Genomic DNA, 21478 nt, shown 5'->3' on the forward strand with positions numbered 1-21478 from the left:
TGCTTCGTAAACCTTCCTCAGAAAATATCATTATCAGCCTATTTCTATATTAAAAATACTTCTAAAAACTGATGGCCTGTGTGCCTCATCCCACTGGTCTTACCACCCAGTCTCACTGGGTAACACTGAGAAGCTGTCAGTGTTAAGATAAGAAGTTTCAATCTTGGCCCTGCCCTCAGACCTTCCCTTCCTGCATGACTGGCCTTGTAAGGGGCAGTCAAATCTGTCCCCCGCTGAAGGGGCTTTTCACTGTTGCTGGGTTAAAATCGTCGGTTTCCTTTCCCTAAGGGCATTGTGGATCCACCCACAGCACGTCAACTGGTACGGTTCAAGAAAGACAGCTTACCACCACCTTCACCTGTAGCTAGGCACAGGCAATAAATGACCAGTGACACTGACATCCCACAAGTGAATTTTTAAAAACTGCTGGGTAATGACAGGACTGTCCCAGAAAACAAAGCACCTTGGTCCCATCATTACGGCATCTGTACCTAATGTCATTGTGGAGATAACAACGTATTGCTGTTGTAATTTTTCCTTTTCAAAAATTCATTGCCAGATATTTTTCATTGTATATTGCCCTTTAAATAGAAATATTACTCTACTGGCAGAAATACTTCCAATATTAAGACATTTTTAAATGTTCTAAGGGATGTAAAAAAATGAAAATTTTGATTGATTTAGCTTCTTCCATGGCCAATTAAGTGCTTATGTAATGTGGTCACAGAACAGAATAAGAGCCAGGTATAGTCCAGCACTCAGAGTGGTGTTGGATCTGTGCCGATCCAGGGTTAGTGGTATACACGTTAACCCTTATGTTGAGCTAATTTCCAACCCTCTGTGGAAATAGCCTAGCGTTGAGGTTGATCCAAGCTTGATATTGTTTACTGAAATACCTGTTCTGGCTTTTGGAGAACTGCAGTCAAACAACTGGGGTTGATATGTGGCCACTTCGATAATCAAATTGAGATTTATCCATGCTCTGTTATCCCAATTTTGGATTTCAACCTTTCCAAATTTGAAACTAACCAGCTTCCAAACTGTATAACAACATCAGCAAAAGTCAACTTTAACCACCAATTTTGAACTGAGACCAATAATGAGCCCATTACTACAACAGAAAGGTCTCCAGCAGTTTTCAAACACGTTACATATTATGACAAGATAGTTTGCAGTTGAAATACTGAACTCTGTTTGCAGCTTTCAAAGGATGTGAATTACATCTGAGAAAATGATTCTCAATAATTTTGTCAACATTTTGTCATTACCTAAAAGCCTTTGTCATATCATACTGATCTACAAAATAGTTCTCCCATGATTCTTCAGTCTTAACTGTTAATACTTCCACCTCTTAAGCGTTGAAAGGGTTAAGTTTCAGTCGGTGACTATGGAAAATCATACGCTCTCACTTTAAACCGAACTTGTGCTAATTTTAAGCTTTTGAGTCAGCCAGCTGTGTGCATGAAGTGCCTAAGGGCAGGCGAGCTCTTTACACGCAGCATGCTTGAAGGGTTAAAGAACATGCTCATTACCATACAGCTAATTTTCTGTCAGTGCTACTTATCATTTGCAAAGCGATAGCAGAGACTGTGGCCGTCTTTGAGCACTGACATGAGGTGGCAGCGACTGTCAGCAGCAAGACAGCAGCACCCTTTGGCTGGCACTTGCAGTGCATGCTAATGAGCAAAAGACACATCCCAGGGTGAAAGGTCAAAGCAATTATCAAATAATACCTTATTAAAAACAGTAAGTTACATCAACTTCAGCTGCCATGCAAAAAAAATCATAAGATGAGAGGTGTCACAGGTCTGAGCAAGCAGTTTGCATGAACACTCTAAACAGAGTAGATAATATCAACAATTATCCAGTGGTGATTCATTAGAGTGAGGTATTATTCCATTATAGGGCTCTGTATGTGACAGTGAGTGAGAGTGACAAGAAGCACTTGAATCACATTATGGATTAATAAGCAGCTGGGGCACTGTGTGGGCTGCCTGCTGCGATGACATACCTCTTGCTTACTGAGCCTACATACAACTGAATCTTGGCTCCTGAAGATAGACCCCCATTAGTACTGTTGGCTCCTCAGTATGTAAATGCAGCAGGGCTTTTGGAATTATTTTTAGAATCAGTCAAGAAGGTCTAAAGTCAGAACTAGTCACAATGGCAGCTACTGTACTTCCAATGGATGTATCAAAACAACACCTGGATTATTTGTACCATTTGGAAAGAATCAATTCCATGACTGTAATTTGCAACAAGAATTTGTGAATGATGATGGAAAGGGCTTGAACATTCCAACCAACTGGATCAATAAACATTGCTTCATACATTTTGATTATTCTGGGATTAATACTACAGCAGCTTTCATAATTTGGATTTCATTACATTTATTATAGAATCATAGCATCCCTACAGTGTGGAAACAGGCCGTTCAGCTCATCGAGTCCACATCCACCCTCCGAAGAGCATCCTACCCAGACCCAACCCTCCTAACCCTATCCCTGTAATCTACCTAGCCTGCACATCCCTGGACACTATGGACAATTTAGCATGGCCAATCCACCTGGAGCACCCAGAGGAAACACATGATCATATTTCTACATTTTCCTCCTTCAATTTGTTACCTTTTTCTGGGAGCCTCCTGACACTGCTCTCTCAAGTCACAAAACTGGGTGAATGCTAATTGCTTGTAATAAAGCTTCATCCTTAGTGAAGCGATTGCAATCCCATTCTAACAACCTCAAGCCTATTCCGGAGGCTACGGCAGAGCTGCACTGTCAGAAATGCTGTCATTTCGAACGAGGTTTTAACCCAAGCCCTGGCAGCATCCTACAATAGATGACAGTTCCTGATACCATCTCAACTGGACAGGGACATGTCCTGTGATCTTGGCCAAGCTGATGTAATTTATCCTTCAGCCAACACCTTACTTCTTTGATTGCTCAATGGGATCATGCTATGCACCAATTGGCTGCTATGTTTTCTGCCTTTCGACAATGATGACAAATGAAAAGCACCTTATTGGCTGTACTGAAGCACTTCCCGACATCCCAAGACCAGGAAATAGCTGCCGAAAGTAAAGATAGTTAAGACTGAATGTTTGTTTTGGGTTTGGGCCACCTCAGTGGCCAGGGAGCAATCCACTACAGGATGCTGCCATGCTTCGAAAGCTAGAGGACAAATAGGAGGGCCTCTTGTAATGAGACATTTGGAAGGCCCACCCTTGAGATTCAACTTAGGAGAGGCGTGAAAGGTTTTGCATTTTTGAGATCTGAATGGAGGATGATCTAACGAATCTTTAGAGAATGAAACTTTAGGATTTTGTCAATCGAGTGGTATAAATGTCTCATGGGAGTTTTGGGAGACTGAACTCAAAGGGTGCTATGTAGCAAAGATGAAAATTCAACATAGGAGTTACATAGAAGGTAGATTTGATGTTTTGTGACTGGGTATATGAGCTAGAAAGCTGGTAACCAGACCCAAAACAGTAGACATTAAAAGCTTTGGTTACATTCATATCTGCACCCTCAAATCGCAACATAAGAGGGGCAGACCTGTATTGGAAGCACCAAGATGCCACCTTAAAGGTCCAGCACAACATTATGCACAAGAGATTTGGGAAGGGGCAAGAGCAACCGATGTGGAGCTGGGTAATAAGTAGAAATAAGTAGAAACTGGACCATCTCCAAATCTCAAAATCCTTAATTTTCCCTCCCATCCTCAGCACTGTAACTGCCTCTCATTATTTCTACTGCAAATGTGTTGCTGGTCAAAGCATAACGGCAGCATCTCAGGAATAGAGAATTCGACGTTTCGAGCATAAGCCTCATTATTTCTACACCCCCTAGCAACTGTAAATTCCAGATATAACTGCCTGTCTACATCGAAGTAAGTTTCCGAGTAAAATTTCACAAATATCACTGAAGGATTTCTAAATTTTACTTTAAGTCCATGAGACTCTTGGTTCTTCCTCTGTTATGATGCCTTTGCCCAGTGGTTATTTAAAGATTCTGGTTGATCTGGTATATAAATATGTCATACTTTCCATCATTACCTCAATGAGCACAGCTCTAACAACACTCCAGAAGCTTGACACTATCTGGGATATAATAGCTAGCTTGTTTGGTGCCACATGCACAAGCATCCACTCCCTCCACCACTCATACTCAGTAGCAGCAATGTGTGCAGCAAAAATACACCAATGCTCCTTCAGCAGGACCTTCCAAAGCCACAACCCCTGCCATCTCAAAGGACAAAGGCAGCGGGTACATAGGAACGCCATTACCCGCAAGTTCCCCTCTTTGAAATCCACGACCCTGACTTGGAAGTTTATTGCAAAAACCTGGAACATCCTCCCTAACAACACGGCAGGTATTCCAAGAAAGCAGCTCACCACCCATCTTCTCAAGGACAATTAAGGATAGGCAATAAATATTGGCTTAACCATCAATACCCACATCTCTTCAATGAATAAATGAAATTTACCTCAGTGGCACAATGTAATCACTGTAGAATGAACTATTAAGTAATTAAACAAAATTTGGTGTAGGTGACTGTTCATCTTTTATTGTGGTGATCAGCTTCTGCTAACATGTCAATCCCCATGGCCACTGTCAGCCCACTTGCAGTTTTAGCTAATGAATTAACATGATGATGTTTCAGGCACGTCTAGCTGGCCTGCAGTTTGTGATGGCAGCTGGCTTCAATTCAGTCAGTGGCCAAGTGTCCATGTACATGATATAATTACTGCACATGATAGTAATGCCTTTGCTGCCAGAATTACAGCCCAATTCTATAAAGTATGGAGAATATTTCTTCAAGGGATGAATTGGTGACATGGCTGATAGACATTTTGCTTGAGGCTTGGTGAGAGAAAGTGAGATGAGGAATAGTTCTGCATTGTTACAGCTGATTTTCCTAAAGCAGTGGACACTGCAGGTGAGATTAAACCTCCTGGGCAGAAGCATCAAAACTGTCAAGTCGATGTCAATATTTACTACCCTGGCCCTGAGGATATCTCATTTGTGAACAGTCTGTGTGCAAACTGAACTGTATAACCACGCCCTTTAGACAGAATCCGTAATTAGCCCTTCGTGATTGGAACCTAGAATTAATCATTCTGAACATGTTCAACTCCTTGAAGATCAAAAAAACTCATAAATTGCAGCAATAAAAATGTTTCCTCGCAACTTTCCACAAGAACGTTTAAAATTTCTCAAGGATTTCCATTTGAAATGACTGTATCCACCCAAAGTTTTATGAGTGATAGCAGGGCATCTGAATGCCAAAGCAGGAAGTCCCACAGTTTGTCCTTTCTATTTTCTCATCAACTCTCTGGCAGTCAGTCACTGATTTCTCATGCCTTATAGTTCAATGGGTAGCAGGCAACCTCCTTGTACTTCACCAACTATTTGTGTGGAGCTTTTGGACCATGAAGACTCACCCTGCTCTAGCCCAAGTCATTTTGTGACTTAATTTTGGCTACAGTCAGTGTATGGGATGTGAAATGAGGGTCCTAGCTAATTATTATCCTCGCTGGTACTGAGACAATGCGTGTAACATTAACCCCAACTCAGATAAACAAATTAAGTGCAGACAGAGTTTGTTTCTCAGATTCTGAATTTCTTGGTATGGTGCTGCTTCAGACAGTTTCATCATTACTAATTAATACCATAAGAGAAACTCCTTATGGCATTTAATTCTTTCTGTATGCTTGCCCTTTTTGGTCATAAGGACATATCTTGCCTAAATAATGAAAAATACCCAATTAAAGTGTGTGTGTATGAAATGTATTATGCATGTGAAATTACATCAGCAAGCCTGTTGTTCAGTGTTCTCAAGCTGGAAGGTAAGCTATTATCTATTGAGTTATATAAGTGACCTCAACTCTTGAAGTAATCCCCTGATTTTTTTTTTAAGCATTAAAGTCATTCCTATTATTCAGTGGGTTGTAAATCACCACTATATTTTTCAACTGCAGTGAAAATTCAAAACTATATACAGTTCGATACTTAATTCTGAACATTTAGGGAAACAGGGCCAATAAACCAGATTGATTTTTTTTCTCTTCTTCCAAATCAGAGCAACAGTTTTAAGTAAGGATTTAGAAGTGATGTTTAGCATGTGTAGTACCTCTGCTCCAGAAATGTACAGAAATAACATGATGTTAGGTTGAAACAAATGTCCTGCTGCTAAAACTGGACTATGTTTGAAGTTGTGGCGTTTGCTATTCTGCACGCAGCAACAATAGGATAGAATGTTCTGAAAACCATCCTGTTTATATTCACATTTGGGGCTGTCAATCTATGCTTACATTTCCTGCCAATTTCAGATGCAAGGCGTCAAAATTACTACAACCATGAGGAAATCAACATAAAAGTTCACGACCCAAGGAAAAGGAGGAGCCTGCAATATATGTTCCTTTTCTTAAGAACAATTCTTTTTAAAAAAAAACAGCGACCATCTAAACATCCTTTATGTACTTTAGGCACAACATGTTTCAGAATATAGGAGCATAAATGCCTTTCTATTTTAAAACAGCTTCCTTATATGAGGAGTGGGTAGCATGACCTGACCAACATTTGTTTCCCATCCCCAACTGCCCTTGAGTCGAGTGGTTTGCTGGGCCATTTCAGAAGGCAGTTCAGAGGCAACCATATTATGTGCATCTGGAGTTACATGTTGGTTAGACCAGATATGGACGATAGGTTCCCTTCCCTGAAGGACATTAATGAACCAAATGGGTTTTAACAGCAATTGGTACTAACAAGGTAACTATGACTGAGCTTAATCTTCTACTCCAGACTTATCATCAGCTTCAAATTCCATCATCTGCTGTGGTGGGATTTGAGTAAAAAATGAGGTCTGCAGATGCTGGAGATCACAGCTGCAAATGTGTTGCTGGTCAAAGCACAGCAGGTTAGGCAGCATCTCAGGAATAGAGAATTCGACGTTTCGAGCATAAGCCATCCTGATGAAGGGCTTATGCTCGAAACGTCGAATTCTCTATTCCTGAGATGCTGCCTAACCTGCTGTGCTTTGACCAGCAACACATTTGCAGCTGTGGTGGGATTTGAACCCAGCTCCAGTAACATTAAGCAATAGGCTTGCCTATTCCCTACCTCTGCCACACTCATCCAATCAAAAGACATTGAAAAAGACAGAAAGCACAGTCCGACTCTCAGTGAAGAGATTTGCTATTTACATCATTAAAGTTATAATGAAATATCAGATAATATTTTCATGCTGCTTTTAAAATTCTGGATGGCATTTTCCATCAGGTTAGATGGGTGGCCCAGTGGTTAGCACTGCTGCCTCCCAGCACCAGGGTTTGATTCCACTTTCGGGTGACTGTGTCTGTGTTGAGTTCACACATTCTAACTGTGGCTGCATGGGTTTCCTCCGGGTGCTCCGGTTTCCTCACACAATCCAAAGATGGGCAGGTTAAGTGAATTGGAAACGGTAAATTGCCCCATAGTGTTCAGGGGTATGCAGGTTAGTTGCATTAGTCATGGGAAATGTAAACTAATAAGCTAGAGGAATGAGTCTGGGTGAGTTGCTCTTCGCAGTGTCGGTGTGGACTTGTTGGGCCAAATGGCCTGTTTCCACACTGTAGGGATTCTACGGTTCTATAGAATTGCAGGGTTACAGGGATAGGGCAGGGGGCTCAGTCTGAGTGGGATGCTCTTCAGATGGTCAGGGTAGACCCAGTGGACTAAAAGCCTGCTTCCACACTGCAGGGATTCTGTGATTAGAACGTGATTCATTTCAAGAAATTTACCCTCTGTATCTTCAATATAGCAACAGCATTGTTTTAGTGAATTGAGTTTTTGAGGCAGAGATTATTAGTTGGTCACACAAAATGAAATTCTGGTCCATTTTGTGTGGTACACAGGAAATTCAATGCCAGTATGTGTCATCTAACGGGTATAAACATTTTCAATGATATTGTTTATGACTTGGAGATCTACAGGAAAACTAAATCTGTAAGTGTTCTCTCAGATAGGAAAATTGCAGTAAGATCTGCCTCAAAGTATTCATCTGAAACTATTTATCGTTTTGCTTCCTTCTCATCTCAGATGGCTGCACTCCAGAGTCCATTCTATGGAGATAAAATGAATCTCTTCTCCCTCTGTAAAAAGATAGAACAATGTGACTACCCACCTCTTCAAGCAGAGCACTATTCTGAAAAGGTGAGTGCTTAACTGAGCTGATGGTCAAGGAAATGGTTGACAATAGAGACAATCACTGCTTGGGAAATGTATTTAAATGCATTAACTATGTAATAACTGCAAGTGCAACAACTATGATAGAGAGAAGAGAATGTCAGACTTCAGGGCTGCATTTTAGGGCCAGCGAGGGCTGTGGAACAAAGTTAGATAGTTTCTAATTAATCTGCTCAGAGTTGTCATTACACACCTCTGGACTAGGTGGGACTTGAACCCAGACCTCGTGGCTCAGAAGTGAGACACTATTACTGCACCACAAGAGCCCCTGGGAATGAAGGTGGGCAAGAAAGAAACATAGGCATCAGAGGGTTGCCATTCTTCCATTGCAATATGCATTGTCAGCCATTTTCACGGGGGAGGGGGCATGTGAGAGCAAGCTCAGCTCAACCACTCAGTCCATTGATAACTGTGATTAAGGTCATTGAGGACTTGTTAAGAACTCAATGAAGGACGTGCCAAGAATTTGGATCAGGCTGACTCTTAAGTTTCCCAGTGGATGGGACAGACCAAGTACATGGAGCAGATACATAGCAGGGAATCACTTGTGACTACACCAAGGAATTTGACAGGCTCGTTAAAAGGCGAAGGGCTCAGGGATGGCTCAGCCACTTTGGGTCAGTGCAGATTGTGGGCAGTGTGTTCACAATACTGACAATAGGGGAGCATTAGGTGAGGGCAGGGGAATGGTCTTCTAATACAGTTGGGAAGCTATCTGAGGCAATGAAGGTAGCATCTGACAACAGGAACACAATCATCAGATTTTGGGTCCAGTGACGATGAGGAGCTACATCCCTGACATGAAGAGCTGAGGTCCAGGTGTCAAAAGGGCAGAGGAGAGGGTTGGGGGCGTGGAGCCAGAAGACACCATGACTTTGACACAGGCTGCACTGTACAGATGAAGCTATCTGGATGAGTCAGAGAAGCAATGTCACATGAACTTCCAACTCTGCAGGCAGATGTTCACAGGGATCTGTGTCCCCAAAGTAGAAGATCTCAGGACATATGGCACTGCCTTGCCAGTCGTCATTAAAATCATTATGACCTTGAAGCTGTTCATCTTTTGGCTCCTTTTAGGGATCAGCAGCGATTCCTATTCACAAACAACAGGTGTCTCACAACTCTCTGATGTAGGTATGGCAAGAGGTAGACAATACATTGATTGGAGAGAGAGATGCAATCTACCAAACATAAAGGGGCAGTAGGGATTTGCTTCCGTTGCTACGTTCCTTGCATTTCTGCTGGTGCACACGATTCTTGATCACACCCATGTTTGCACTGGGGCACTGATTAAGCAGTTAGTCAGATTCATCGACCAGTGTTTAACTGGTCTACAGCCACAGCAAGAGTTTCCTGCAGCTGCACCCTCACTTTGCTGTGGCTCCTTCGTCATTCACAGTCCTGGCTGTCACAGCTTCTCACTCCTATTCCCGAAACACGTGGGCCATTCCTGAAGACAAGGGAGAGCACTCAAAGTGTTGGAGGTGGATGCAGAGTGCAGAAGTGCTCCAGCTGCACCAGTCTAGCCCCAGGGTCTCAGTAGGACCCCCACATCCAATCCAGACTGCTCCCAGCTAAGCCCCTCAGACCCAGCAGGTTTCGGAGCTCATGTTGAAAATGCAACCTGGGAATAAATAGACTCCAGTCACCATCAAAGCTTGCCCGGGGGTTTCACTGCCATCAATAACCTACCCTTGCTCACCAGCACCACCTCTTCCCTCTATTCTTGTCCCATCATTAACAAAAGGAGATTCATACATCTGCCTCCCTGGTGCCCAAAATGTCAAAGTGCACAGTTCCAGGAGTGAAACAGGCCAGTGACCCACCTGACCCGGTGGTTTCTCTACGTGACCGTGTCTTCCCAGTGTTCCGTTCATCCAATTCCCTTTCTGTGAAAATTGTAATAGCTTCCCCAGGGAAGGGATTGAAATTCAGAAACAGTACCGAAGGAACATCTTATGTCAAGTTTTGAAAAAGGCCTGGGAATGTTTGTCCATTCCAGACAAGATATTAGTAATCCTTATAAAAAAAACTGTTTGAGTGCTTTTCAGTTTAACATTGAAACTGGTTCTTATCATGTTCAACTTAAGATCACTCACACAGAAGTTATCGGATTATGACTGAAGATTGACTTGTCTGGGGCTTGTTAGAAAATGATTACAAAAAAAACCTCAAAGAACCAAACTGTGAAGGGAGACCTGCTCGATTCCACTCAGAATCGAACCTTGTCTTTCTACACACTCTCACACAGATGGATGCACCATGGGAGATACCAGGCAAAATGATGTTTGATCATTTCTGTCTTTGTCAACATAAAAACAAAAGAATTTTTGAAAACTCACATGTTTCCCTGTGGCAAAATTTAGATTTTTAATTTGATACAGATCTGTGTCAAATTGTAATGCAGTCCGACACAGTTTTGTAGTTTGGACTGAGGGCTGAGAGCTTTTAGCATCAATCATTCCCCATTCACATGGCTGTTTGTCTCAGGTTCCATAACAATGCAATACAAATAGGTTAATAATTAAATGCAAATAGTCTTCAGCTTGGATGATAGCAAATGCAAAATCAGACCAAGGTGGGCCCACCAGTCTATCTGACGTAGTTTTTAGATTAGATTACTTACAGTGTGGAAACAGGCCCTTCGGCCCAACAAGTCCACACCAACCCGCCGAAGCGCAACCCACCCTTGATGCCTGACATATCACAATGCATACCATCCCACAGACCCTGCAGCTGTGTAATCTCCTGGAAGATGAGAAAAATCCAGTTACAAATCCAACACTCCTAAGTGATAGTAATACGGTCTAGAGAATCCCAGACCTGTTGTTTATATTGGAGAAAAGATACCCCTTCTGCAGGGCGATTCCCAGAAGCAACACGGCAAATCAACATTTACTGCACCAGCCTGCTGCCCTTTTCCAAGCACACTATTCTTGTCGAGACAGAAGTTAACTATTTTTATTTTATTTTTATATTTGAAATTATGATTCACCTTATTGGAAATTAAGAAAGAACAGCTAATACAATCTCTGATGTAACATTAGACTTAAACACGTCAAAATGTCATGAAGTAAGATTCTTTCTTCCACTAGCATCAGGCCATTACAAACAGGAAGAGAAATTATTGATAAACAAGGAATTATTTACCGCATGTACATGGAACAAAGCCTGTGGGTTACAATGGACTGAGGAATTCTTTATCAGCTCCCACTTCCCATTGGCATTCTTCCCACCAAAATTTATTTTTCCCAGTGGGAGTTGGGCAGGCGATGGCCTAGTGGTACTATCACTGGACTGTTAATCCAGAGAGCCCAGGTGATGATCTGGGGACCTGGGTTTGAATCACGCCACTCTACATGGTCGACTCATGACCACAAAACCAATCGTCGGAAAACACCTATCTGGTTCACTGATGCCGTTGAGGGAAGGAAACCTGCCATCGTTTCCTGGTCTGGCCTACATGTGACACCAGAGCCTGAGCAATGTGGTTGACTCTCTGGGGCCCTCTGAAATGGCCCAGCAAGCCATTCAGTTGTATCAATCGCTAGAAAGTCACAACAAAGAAATGAAACTGATGGACCAGCTGGCATCGATCTTGGAACCGAAGAAGAGAACGGCAAAAACACAAACAGCTCTGTTGTCCATGCAGAGTCCTCCTTACCAACATCTGGGGGCTAGTGCTGAAAATGGGAGAGCTGTCTCACATACGAGTCAAGCCACAGTCTGACAAAGTCATTCTTGTGGAATTGTACCTTGCAGGTAACACCCCATATGTCCTGTCCCACCGACAGGACAGACCCAGCAGAGGTGGTAGCACAGTAGGATACAGTCAGGAAGGAGTTGCCCTGAGAGTCATTGACATTGACTCATGGCTTCAGGTTAAACATGGACAAGGAAACCTTATACTGGTTACCATGTACCGTTCTCCTTCGGCTGACGAGTCACAACTCCTCCGTGTTGAACAACACTTGGAGAAAGCACTGAGGGTGGCAAAGGTGCAGAATATACTCTGGGGGTGGGGGGAGGAATTCAATGTCCACCACCAAGAGTGGCTCGGCAGTAGCATTATTGATCATGCTGGTCAGATCCTAAAGGATATAACTGCTAGATTGGATTTGTGGGAGCTGGTGAAGGAACCAACAAGAGGAAAAAACACATTTGACCTCATCTTTACTAATCTGCCAGCTGCAGAAGCATCTGTCCATGAAAGTGCAGGTAAAAGTGACCACCCCACTGTCCTTGTAGAGATGAAGTCCTGCCTTCACATTGAGAATAACTCCATTGTGTTGTGTGGCACTATCACTGTGCTAAATGGGACAGACTTCAAAATGATCTAGCAACTCAAGACTGGGCATCCATGAGGTGCAGTGGGCCATTGATAGCAGCAGAACTGTACTGCAGCACCATCTGCAACCTCATGGCCTGGCACATCCCCCACTCAACCATTACCATCAAACCAGGGGATCAACCCTGGGTCAATGGAGAGTGCAGGAGGGCATGCCAGGAACAGCATCAGGCATACCTGAAAATGAGGTGTCAACCTGGTGAAACCACCAAACAGGACTACTTGCATGCCAAACATCACAAGAAGGAAGTGATAAACAGAACTAAGCGATCCCACAACCAAAGGATCACATCTAAGCTCTGCAGTCCTTTCACATCCAGTCGTGAATGGTGGTGGACAATTAAACAACTCACTGGAGGAGGAGGCTGCACAAATATCCCCGTCCTCAATGGAGGAGCCCAGCGTATCAGTGCAAAAGATAAGACTGATGCATTCGCAACATTCTTCAGTCAGAAGTGCCGATCCATCTCGGGATCCTCCAGTGGTCCCCAGCATCTCAGATACCAGTCTCCAGCCAATTCGATGCACTCCACATGATATCAGGAAATGGTTGGAGGCGCTGGATACTGCAAAAGCAATGGGCCCTGATAACGTTCCGGTAATATTACTGAAGGCGTGTGCTCCACTGCTTGCCACTCCCCTAGCCAAGTTCTTACAGTACAGTTACAACATTGGCATCTTCCCAACAATGTGGTAAATTGTCCAGGCATGTCCTGTACACAAAAAGCAGGATAAACCCAATCCGGTAAATTATTGTCCAATCAGTCTATTGTCGATCATCAGTAAAGTGATGGAAGGGGTCATCAACAGTGCTATCAAGCAGCACCTGCACAGCAATAACCTGCTGAGTGACACCCAGTATGGGTTTCACCAGGGTCACTCATTACAGCCTTGGTTCAAACATGGACAAAAGTGCTGAATTCCAGAGGTGAGTTGAGTGATAACTGTTGACATCAAGGCCACATTTGACCAAGTATGGCATCAAGGAGCCCTGTCAAAACTGAAATCAATGGATATCAGCAAACACTCCGCTGGTTAGAGTCATACCTGGCACAAAGGAAGATGGTTGTGATTGTGGAGGGTCAGTGATCTCAGCTCCAGGACATCTCTGCAGGAGTCCCTCAGAGTAGTGTCCTAGGCCCAACAATCTTTAGTTCCTTCATCAATGGCCTTCCCTCTGTCATAAGTTCAGAAGTGTGGATGCACAGTGTTCAGCACCATTCATGACACCTCAGATACTGCAACAGTCCGTGCTCAAATGCAATAAGATCTGGACAATATCCGGGCTTGGGCCAACAAGTGGCAAGTAACATTCACGACACACAAAATGCCACACAATGACCATCACCAAGAAGAGACACTCTAATCACTATCCCTTGACATTCAATGTATTACCAACAGTGAATTCCCCACTGTCAACATCCTTGGGGTTACCATTGACCAGAAACTCAACTGGAGTCACCACATAAACACAGTGACTTACAACTGCAGGTCAGAGACTAGGGATACTGTGGTGAGTAACTCACCTCCTGACAACTATCTACAAGGCGCAGGTCAGGAGTGTGATGAAATACTCCCCACTTGCCTGGATGGGTGTAGCTCCAACAACACTCAAGAATCTTAACACCATCCAGGACAAACCAACCCACTTGATTGGCACCACATCTACGAACATTAAGTCCCTCAACCACTGGTGCTCAGTCACAGCAGTGTGTACTATCTACAAGATGCACTGCAGAAATTCACCAAAGATCCTTAGACTGTACCTTCCAAACCCACGACCACTTCCATCTAGAAGGACAAGGGCAGCAGGTACTTGGAAACTCCACCACCTGCAAGTTCCCATCCAAGCCACTCACCACCCTGACTTGGGAATATACCACCATTCCTCAACAGTCATTGGGTCAAAATCCTGGAAGTCCCTCCTTACCAGCATCGTGGCTCAACCCACAGCAAGTGGACTGCTTTGACTCAAGAAGGCAGCACACCACCATCTTCTCAAGGGCAAATAGGGATGGGCTGTCAATGCTGGCCCATCAGCGATGCCCATGTCCCACAAATGATTAAAAAAGAGATCAGTCAAGCTCCAGCTACCCTCACTTACCTTCGCCACCAGCTGGTGGAGGTCCCATTACACTGGAGTTGAAATCAATTCTCATTGTCCTGTCTCCTACTCTACTTCTTTCTTGCCTTTGACTACGAAACTGTAAAAAGCAAACTCCTTCCATTTTTCTTTCCTTTTACAATCTGAAACTTTAAAATCAAACCGCCAGTGTTGCCTAATCACTATTCTGTGACTTAGCCGTCAAAACCCTGAGCTCTGTACTTGTCCCACTAAAAACCTACTCTCTGTAGCAAGATTTTGGGTTTTTTTGTTTCAAATCCACCTTAAGGGGCTTGGTGTCAAACATAGTTTGTTAATGTTTTTGTGAAACACCTCTCAATATTTTACTGTGTTGCTCCTTTCTGGGACTGTTGTAAGGTATGATCCTTGCGACATCACTTTTATTTCTTGAGGAAAGCTGATGCTGACTGGTATTGGACCTGTTTGATCTCTTACTTTTAAAATGCTGTGACCTCATTTACTAACTCCAAGGTTCCTATCATCACTGCAATTTTGAAATTCAATCCCACTTATGTTGTGAACATCATAACTAACTGAGTTTGCAGGATGTTTAGTCAGTGACGGTGAAGAAAGATGGCTGAATTTATCCAGGTGTAATCATCAAACAGTGGGACTGCAGCAGAAACAGTATTTTGGAGAACAGATGCGCAGGGTGGGGTAAATGTGGTGGACTTATTGTATATGAACTTTCAGACAGTCTTTAATTTGCAATCACGCAAGTCATTCCAGACTTTAATTGAGAGACCCAATGGAAAGTATGGGCTCAATTTTATCCTCCCTGGAGATTGTGAGAGAGGTGGAAAAATGGAAAATAATGAGCAAGTTGGGCCTGAGGCAACATCTACATGAATTGAGTGCTGGGTAGGAAGGCCCATTGGGAATTCCTCAACATGCCAATAATTGAAGCCCTTAAAGTGGTCAATTAACAGCCACTCAATGGGGTCAACTCACCCTCTTCCCACTAGCCTGCTTTTCCTACAGGTGTGAAAAATGGTGTGTTTTCTGACTGGGTAACCAGGGCAGTTGCCTGCTGGGTGCAGGTTGGGGGAGGAGGGTTGGTGCTGGTGCACTTATCCCCATCTGGGGGCAAGCAAAGGCATGGATATGGTATAAGGGCATGGCCTTGAAAGCTATCCCGCTGATCGCACCTCCTTCATGGCCCCCACCCCATGAGAAGCTAAAGGTCAAGACCTATTCTCTGACCGTTGGATTCCTCAAAGTCAAGGCCTCAACCAATGGCCTTCATGACCCAGAAGCTGCTATTGTCTGATTGGTCCAGGGCCTCTGGTCAAGGCCTATGATTTGGCAAGAAACTCACTTGTCACTCCCGAAACTAATCCAGTAAATATTCCCAGTGGTGGATTGGTCAGTGAGTCAACACGTAACAGGTTTCTTCCACACTTAACCTGAAAAGGAAAAATCATAACCCAAAAGAAAATATGGAGTAGCAGAGGATCTTTTAGGTTGATGGGGAGTAAGGTTCAAGTTCATAAAATAGTAAGAACTCGCAAATGAATTGGGCCTCAAAGACTTTCTAAAGAAAAGCATGTTTTATAGGAAGAGGTGTGGAATATGTGAATGAGGGGTCAATTGGAATAACAGTGAGCCAGACAAACCCTTAAACCTGTCCCATCTTTCAGATTCAGTTGGGTCATGGGTGATTTGCAGCTCAAATTAATTTACCAAAGTTTATTCCACATACTTTAATACTTTTGCCAAACAAGAATCCATCAATCTCAGTCTCCATGGTACGTTAGAGATTGTTAGTTTTAATTCAGATTTTGAAATGAGAACAGATATGTTTTTAACTTGTAATTTATTTTTAAATTTAGCGACGAGTTATTTAAATTATATTAGAGCTGAGGTTATTTACTGTTAGCTTGATCTGGAATCATCGAGACAAAGGTGTTTGACTGAAGGTATGTAATCCGGCTTCAGCAGTTAATGAGGAAATAGTTTTAGAGCTACACTCATGAACTATTTCTTATATTAACCTTATAAGAATCTATTCTCACTTGTTCATTCGCTATTCGATAAAGCATAAAATAAGGATACATCGGGGTTAATCAAAAACGAGAAAGATTATTTATAGGTCTGAGATCGGGTAAGACCAGGAGCTAAGGTAATCTCAAAGTGCTTCTCTGTCTAGTAAAAAATGAGGTCTGCAGATGCTGGAGATCACAGCTGCAAATGTGTTGCTGGTCAAAGCACAGCAGGCCAGGCAGCATCTCAGGAATAGAGAATTCGACGTTTCGAGCATAAGCCCTGATGAAGGGCTTATGCTCGAAACGTCGAATTCTCTATTCCTGAGATGCTGCCTGGCCTGCTGTGCTTTGACCAGCAACACATTTGCAGCTGCTTCTCTGTCTATCCCAGTATGATATGATGTTCCCATCCTACATAGGGTGCATGGTGAGTATATGCTGTTTGCCTCATGAATTTCAAAACATGTAAATTTATCCAGTATATCCTTTCCCTAAATTTTTTAAGAACCATATACTTCTTAATGGGAACCACATAGAACCTGAAGTGCCTTGGAAGAAATTATGGACATTATGACGTTAATAAAGTAAATAAAGATTTTTACAGAAAATGCTCTGCAGTGTCATAATGACCTTGTTAAATGATAAACATTCATCCATTATTTTCAAACAATTCTGAATTGATGTTATCTTTTTCTTTCCCTGGCCATAGTTGCTGCCTTGCTGTTTCTTATTTCCTCTTTGTTTTGTGCAAAATATATTTGCAATTTCTTTTTGCTCTAGAACACTTGATCCCATTGTCTCATTAATAAATCTTTCTTGCACCCTTCCCAGGATTTAGATTTACAAACCAGGTGTAATATTTGTGGTGGAATTCTCTCTAGGGATTTCAAGTAGCAATCGGTGTGCTTTATATAATCTCGGATTCCTCTTTTATCGACCTTTATTTGAAATATTCTCTCATCGACTTCTAACAGAGCTGCTCTTTCAGTTTCACCTTTCCTTAATTTTTAATTTAAATTTTCTGCTTCATGTTAGTTGTTTGATTTTTGTTAAAGTTTATAGCACATAGTTTCAATAATTTTAGCACATTATATGGACAGAGTTTTAAATTTTTTTTGTTATATTGTGAAAATTTTAACATTTTAAAGCTGTATTCTGCAATCTGTAAAAAACATTCTGATGTGCTTAAAATCCTAATGACAGAATTGCCAAAGGGGCTTCTTCAATGACCCACCATAGCATAGGCCTGGAGCTTGGGACAAATCCTAGAGAAATGAGAAAGCCCACATCAAAATTCCTGATGATTCGAAAATTCCAGCAGAAAACATAATATTAACATAAACTTTCACAACCTCCCCCTACTGTTTAACAATCATAATGATGTGAGATTTCCAAATATCAGTTTGGGTATTTTCTTGAGTTTAAGCTGCTGCATTTGTACAGTTTACTGGCATTGTACTCTCCCAATGATTGCCCAGGTACCCATTTGGTCATTAACTTGCAAAGTTATCGAGAATCTAATGGGAAGAAAGTTAACCTCCAGTGAATTTTGTAGTTAGTGCTGAAATACTATTAACACCACTGTCATGAACCACTTCTTAGGTTGTACAATATAACAACTCAAACGGTATAAATTACATGTATTCTATTGTTCACTTGATTATTCATTATTCTATAAATAATGGAATTTAAATGTAAAATAAGGTCTAGTGTTAATAGGACTTTGATTCTTTTGGTAACTCAGGGAGTGAGATGAGACCAGCAGCTGAGGTAATCTAAAATGATTTATTTGTTATTTCCCAGTATGCTATGATAATTTTACCTCCTATAGGGTGCACAGTGAGTTTGTACTGTTTGTTTTATGCCCAGTGAAATTCAACACATGAAAATCTGATCTTCCATGACCCATTCATTAGCCATGTCAGCAGGTTGGGCAGCAATAGTGCCTAGGACTTGGTTCAAATCTTCTAATCATAAAGAAGATATCCATGTGTTGTATACATGAGGTTTCATAAGATAATATTTTGAGACTTTGCTTCTAGTTCAGGGTAAAATGAACTGGGTGAGGTGACCGTCTCTGAATCACAAGATTGGGTGATGGAGTTGTTAAGGATTAAAGGGAGGTTGTTTTATTGGGAAGGAGATGTGAGGTTAGCAACATCTGTGGCTGAAGTTTTGGGAACACGCTGAGAATGTTGGCTTTCTAATAGTTATGTTTTCAATTATCCTTCAGATAAATGAGAGCTAGGGTCTCACGTATAGCTAATTTGCATTTCTATCTGAATAATAGACCCATGTGCTTATTATTATTATTATTATCCTTAATAATTATTCACATTGTCATGGAAATGGGCTTTTGAGAGGGGAAAAGTTTCTAAAACACTCAGGAACACTGTTAGTCTGCTGAGATCTGAAAAAAGAACAGATTGAGCCTTTATGGTTTACCTGTTAGTAGTGAGAGTTCTCTGATTGAAAATTTGGGCAAGTTTTTAAATGATCCTGAAAGATTTGTCTAGTCTACAACAGGAACAAGCCCTAATTCAGTAAGATTGGGGGGGCGGGGGGGGTGGTAAAAAAGAATGGGGGTGGTTTTGCTAATTAGAAATGGTTTAATGGCTGCAGAAAGGCAGTTCGAGGGGGATCTGCCTTTGGAGGTAGTATGGGCTGAAGTCAGAAATATGAAAGGAGCAGTCACCTTGTTGGGTGTTTACTATAGGCCCCCCAAAAGCAGCAGAGATATGGAGAAACAGATTGGGAAACAGATTTTGGAAAGGTGCAGAAACCACAGGGTAGTAGTCATGGGTGATTTCAACTTCCCAAATATTGATTGGAAGCTCTTTAGATCAAGTAGATTGGACGGGGCGGTGTTTGTACAGTGTGTCCAGGAAGCTTTTCTAACTCACTGTGTAGATTGTCTGACCAGAGGGGAGGCCATATTGGATTTGGTACTTGGTAACAAATCGGGACAAGTGATGGGCTTGTTAGTGGGTGAGCATTTTGGTGATGGTGACCACAATTCTGTGACTTTCACCTTGGCTATGGAGAGAGATAGGTGCGTGCAACAGGACAGGTTTTACAATTGGGGGAAGGGTAAATACAATGCTGCAAGACAGGATCTGAGCTGCATAAATTGGGAACATAGGCTGTCAGGGAAGGATTAGATTAGATTACTTACAGTGTGGAAACAGGCCCTTCGGCCCAACAAGTCCACACCGACCCGCCGAAGCGCAACCCACCCATACCACTACATTTACCCCATTATCTAATGCTACGGGCAATTTAGCATGGCCAATTCACCTGACCTGCACATCTTTGGACTGTGGGAGGAAACCGGAGCACCCGGAGGAAACCCACGCACACACGGGGAGAACGTGCAAACTCCACACAGTCAGTCGCCTGAGTCGGGAATTGAACCCGGGTCTCAGGCGCTGTGAGGCAGCAGTGCTAACCACTGTGCCACTGTGCCGCCCACATGTCGTTGAAATGTGGAACTTTTTCAAGGAACAGATACGACATGTCCTTGATATGTATGTACCCAGTCAGGCAGGAAAGAGATGGTTGTGTGAGGGAACCTTGGTTGACGAGGGAGGTTGAATGTTTTGTAAGGAGGAAGAAGGAGGCTTACATAAGGTTGAGGAAACAAGTTTCAGACAGAGCGTTGGAGGGATACAGGATAGCCAGGAGGGAGCTGAAGAAAGGGATTAGGAGAGCTAAGAGAGGGCATGAAAAATCTTTGGCAGGTAGGATCAAGGATAACCCCAAGGCTTTTTATACATATATGAGAAACATGAGAATGACGAGAATGAGGGTAGGTCCGATCAAGGACAGTAGTAGGAGACTGTGTATTGAGTTGGAAGAGATAGGAGATGACTTGATTGAGTCCTTTTCTTCAGTATTTACAAATGAGAGGGACCGTATTGTTGAAGAGGAGAGTATGAAAGGGACTGGTAAGCTAGAGGAGATAGTTGTTAGGAAGGAAGATGTGTTGGGCATTTTGAAAAACTTGAAGATAGACATGTTCCCCGGCCCTGACGGGATATATCCTAGGATTATGTGGGAAGCAAGAGAGGAAATTGCAGAACCGTTGGCAATGATCTTTTCGTCTTCACTGTCAATGGGGATGGTGCCAGGGGACTGGAGAGGGCGAATGCTGTGCCCCTGTTCAAAAAAGGGAATAGGGATAACCCCGGGAATTACAGGCCAGTTAGTCTTACTTCGGTGGTAGGCAAAGTAATGGAAAGGGTACTGAGGGATAGGATTTATGAGTATCTGAAAAGACACTGCTTGATTAGGGACAGCCAGCATGGATTTGTGAGGGGTAGGTCTTGCCTTACAAGTCTTATTGAATTCTTTGAGGAGGTGACCAAGCATGTGGATGAGGGTAGAGCAGTTGATGTAGTGTACATGGATTTTAGTAAGGCATTTGATAAGGGTCCCCATGGTAGGCTTATGCGGAAAGTCAGGAGGCATGGGATAGTGGGAAGTTTGGCCAGTTGGATAGAGAACTGGCTAACCGGTCGAAGTCAGAGAGTGGTGGTAGATGGTAAATATTCAGCCTGGAGCCCAATTACAAGTGGAGTTCCGCAGGGGTCAGTTCTGGCTCCTCTGCTGTTTGTAATTTTTATTAATGACTTGGAAGAGGGAGTCGAGGGGTGGGTCAGTAAATTTGCAGACAATACGAAGATTGGTGGAGTTGTGGATAGTGAGGAGGGCTGTTGTTGGCTGTAAAGGGACTTAGATATGATGGAGAGCTGGGCTGAGGAGTGGCAGATGGAGTTCAACCCTGTCAAGT

General features: G+C 42.7%; 1 protein-coding gene across 3 annotated transcripts in view; it reads left to right on the plus strand.

The window, feature by feature from the left end:
* Positions 1-21478, plus strand: part of LOC132825847 (serine/threonine-protein kinase Nek6-like) — a 277685-nt gene that overhangs the window by 247629 nt on the left and 8578 nt on the right. For all 3 annotated transcript variants that reach the window (XM_060841397.1, XM_060841399.1, XM_060841400.1), the window contains exon 9: positions 8082-8195. In XM_060841397.1, the coding sequence (XP_060697380.1) occupies positions 8082-8195 (114 nt within the window). The remainder of the gene's footprint in view (positions 1-8081; positions 8196-21478) is intronic.

This window comes from Hemiscyllium ocellatum, chromosome 21 (assembly GCF_020745735.1).
Source record: "Hemiscyllium ocellatum isolate sHemOce1 chromosome 21, sHemOce1.pat.X.cur, whole genome shotgun sequence".
Taxonomy (NCBI): Eukaryota; Metazoa; Chordata; class Chondrichthyes; order Orectolobiformes; family Hemiscylliidae; genus Hemiscyllium; species Hemiscyllium ocellatum.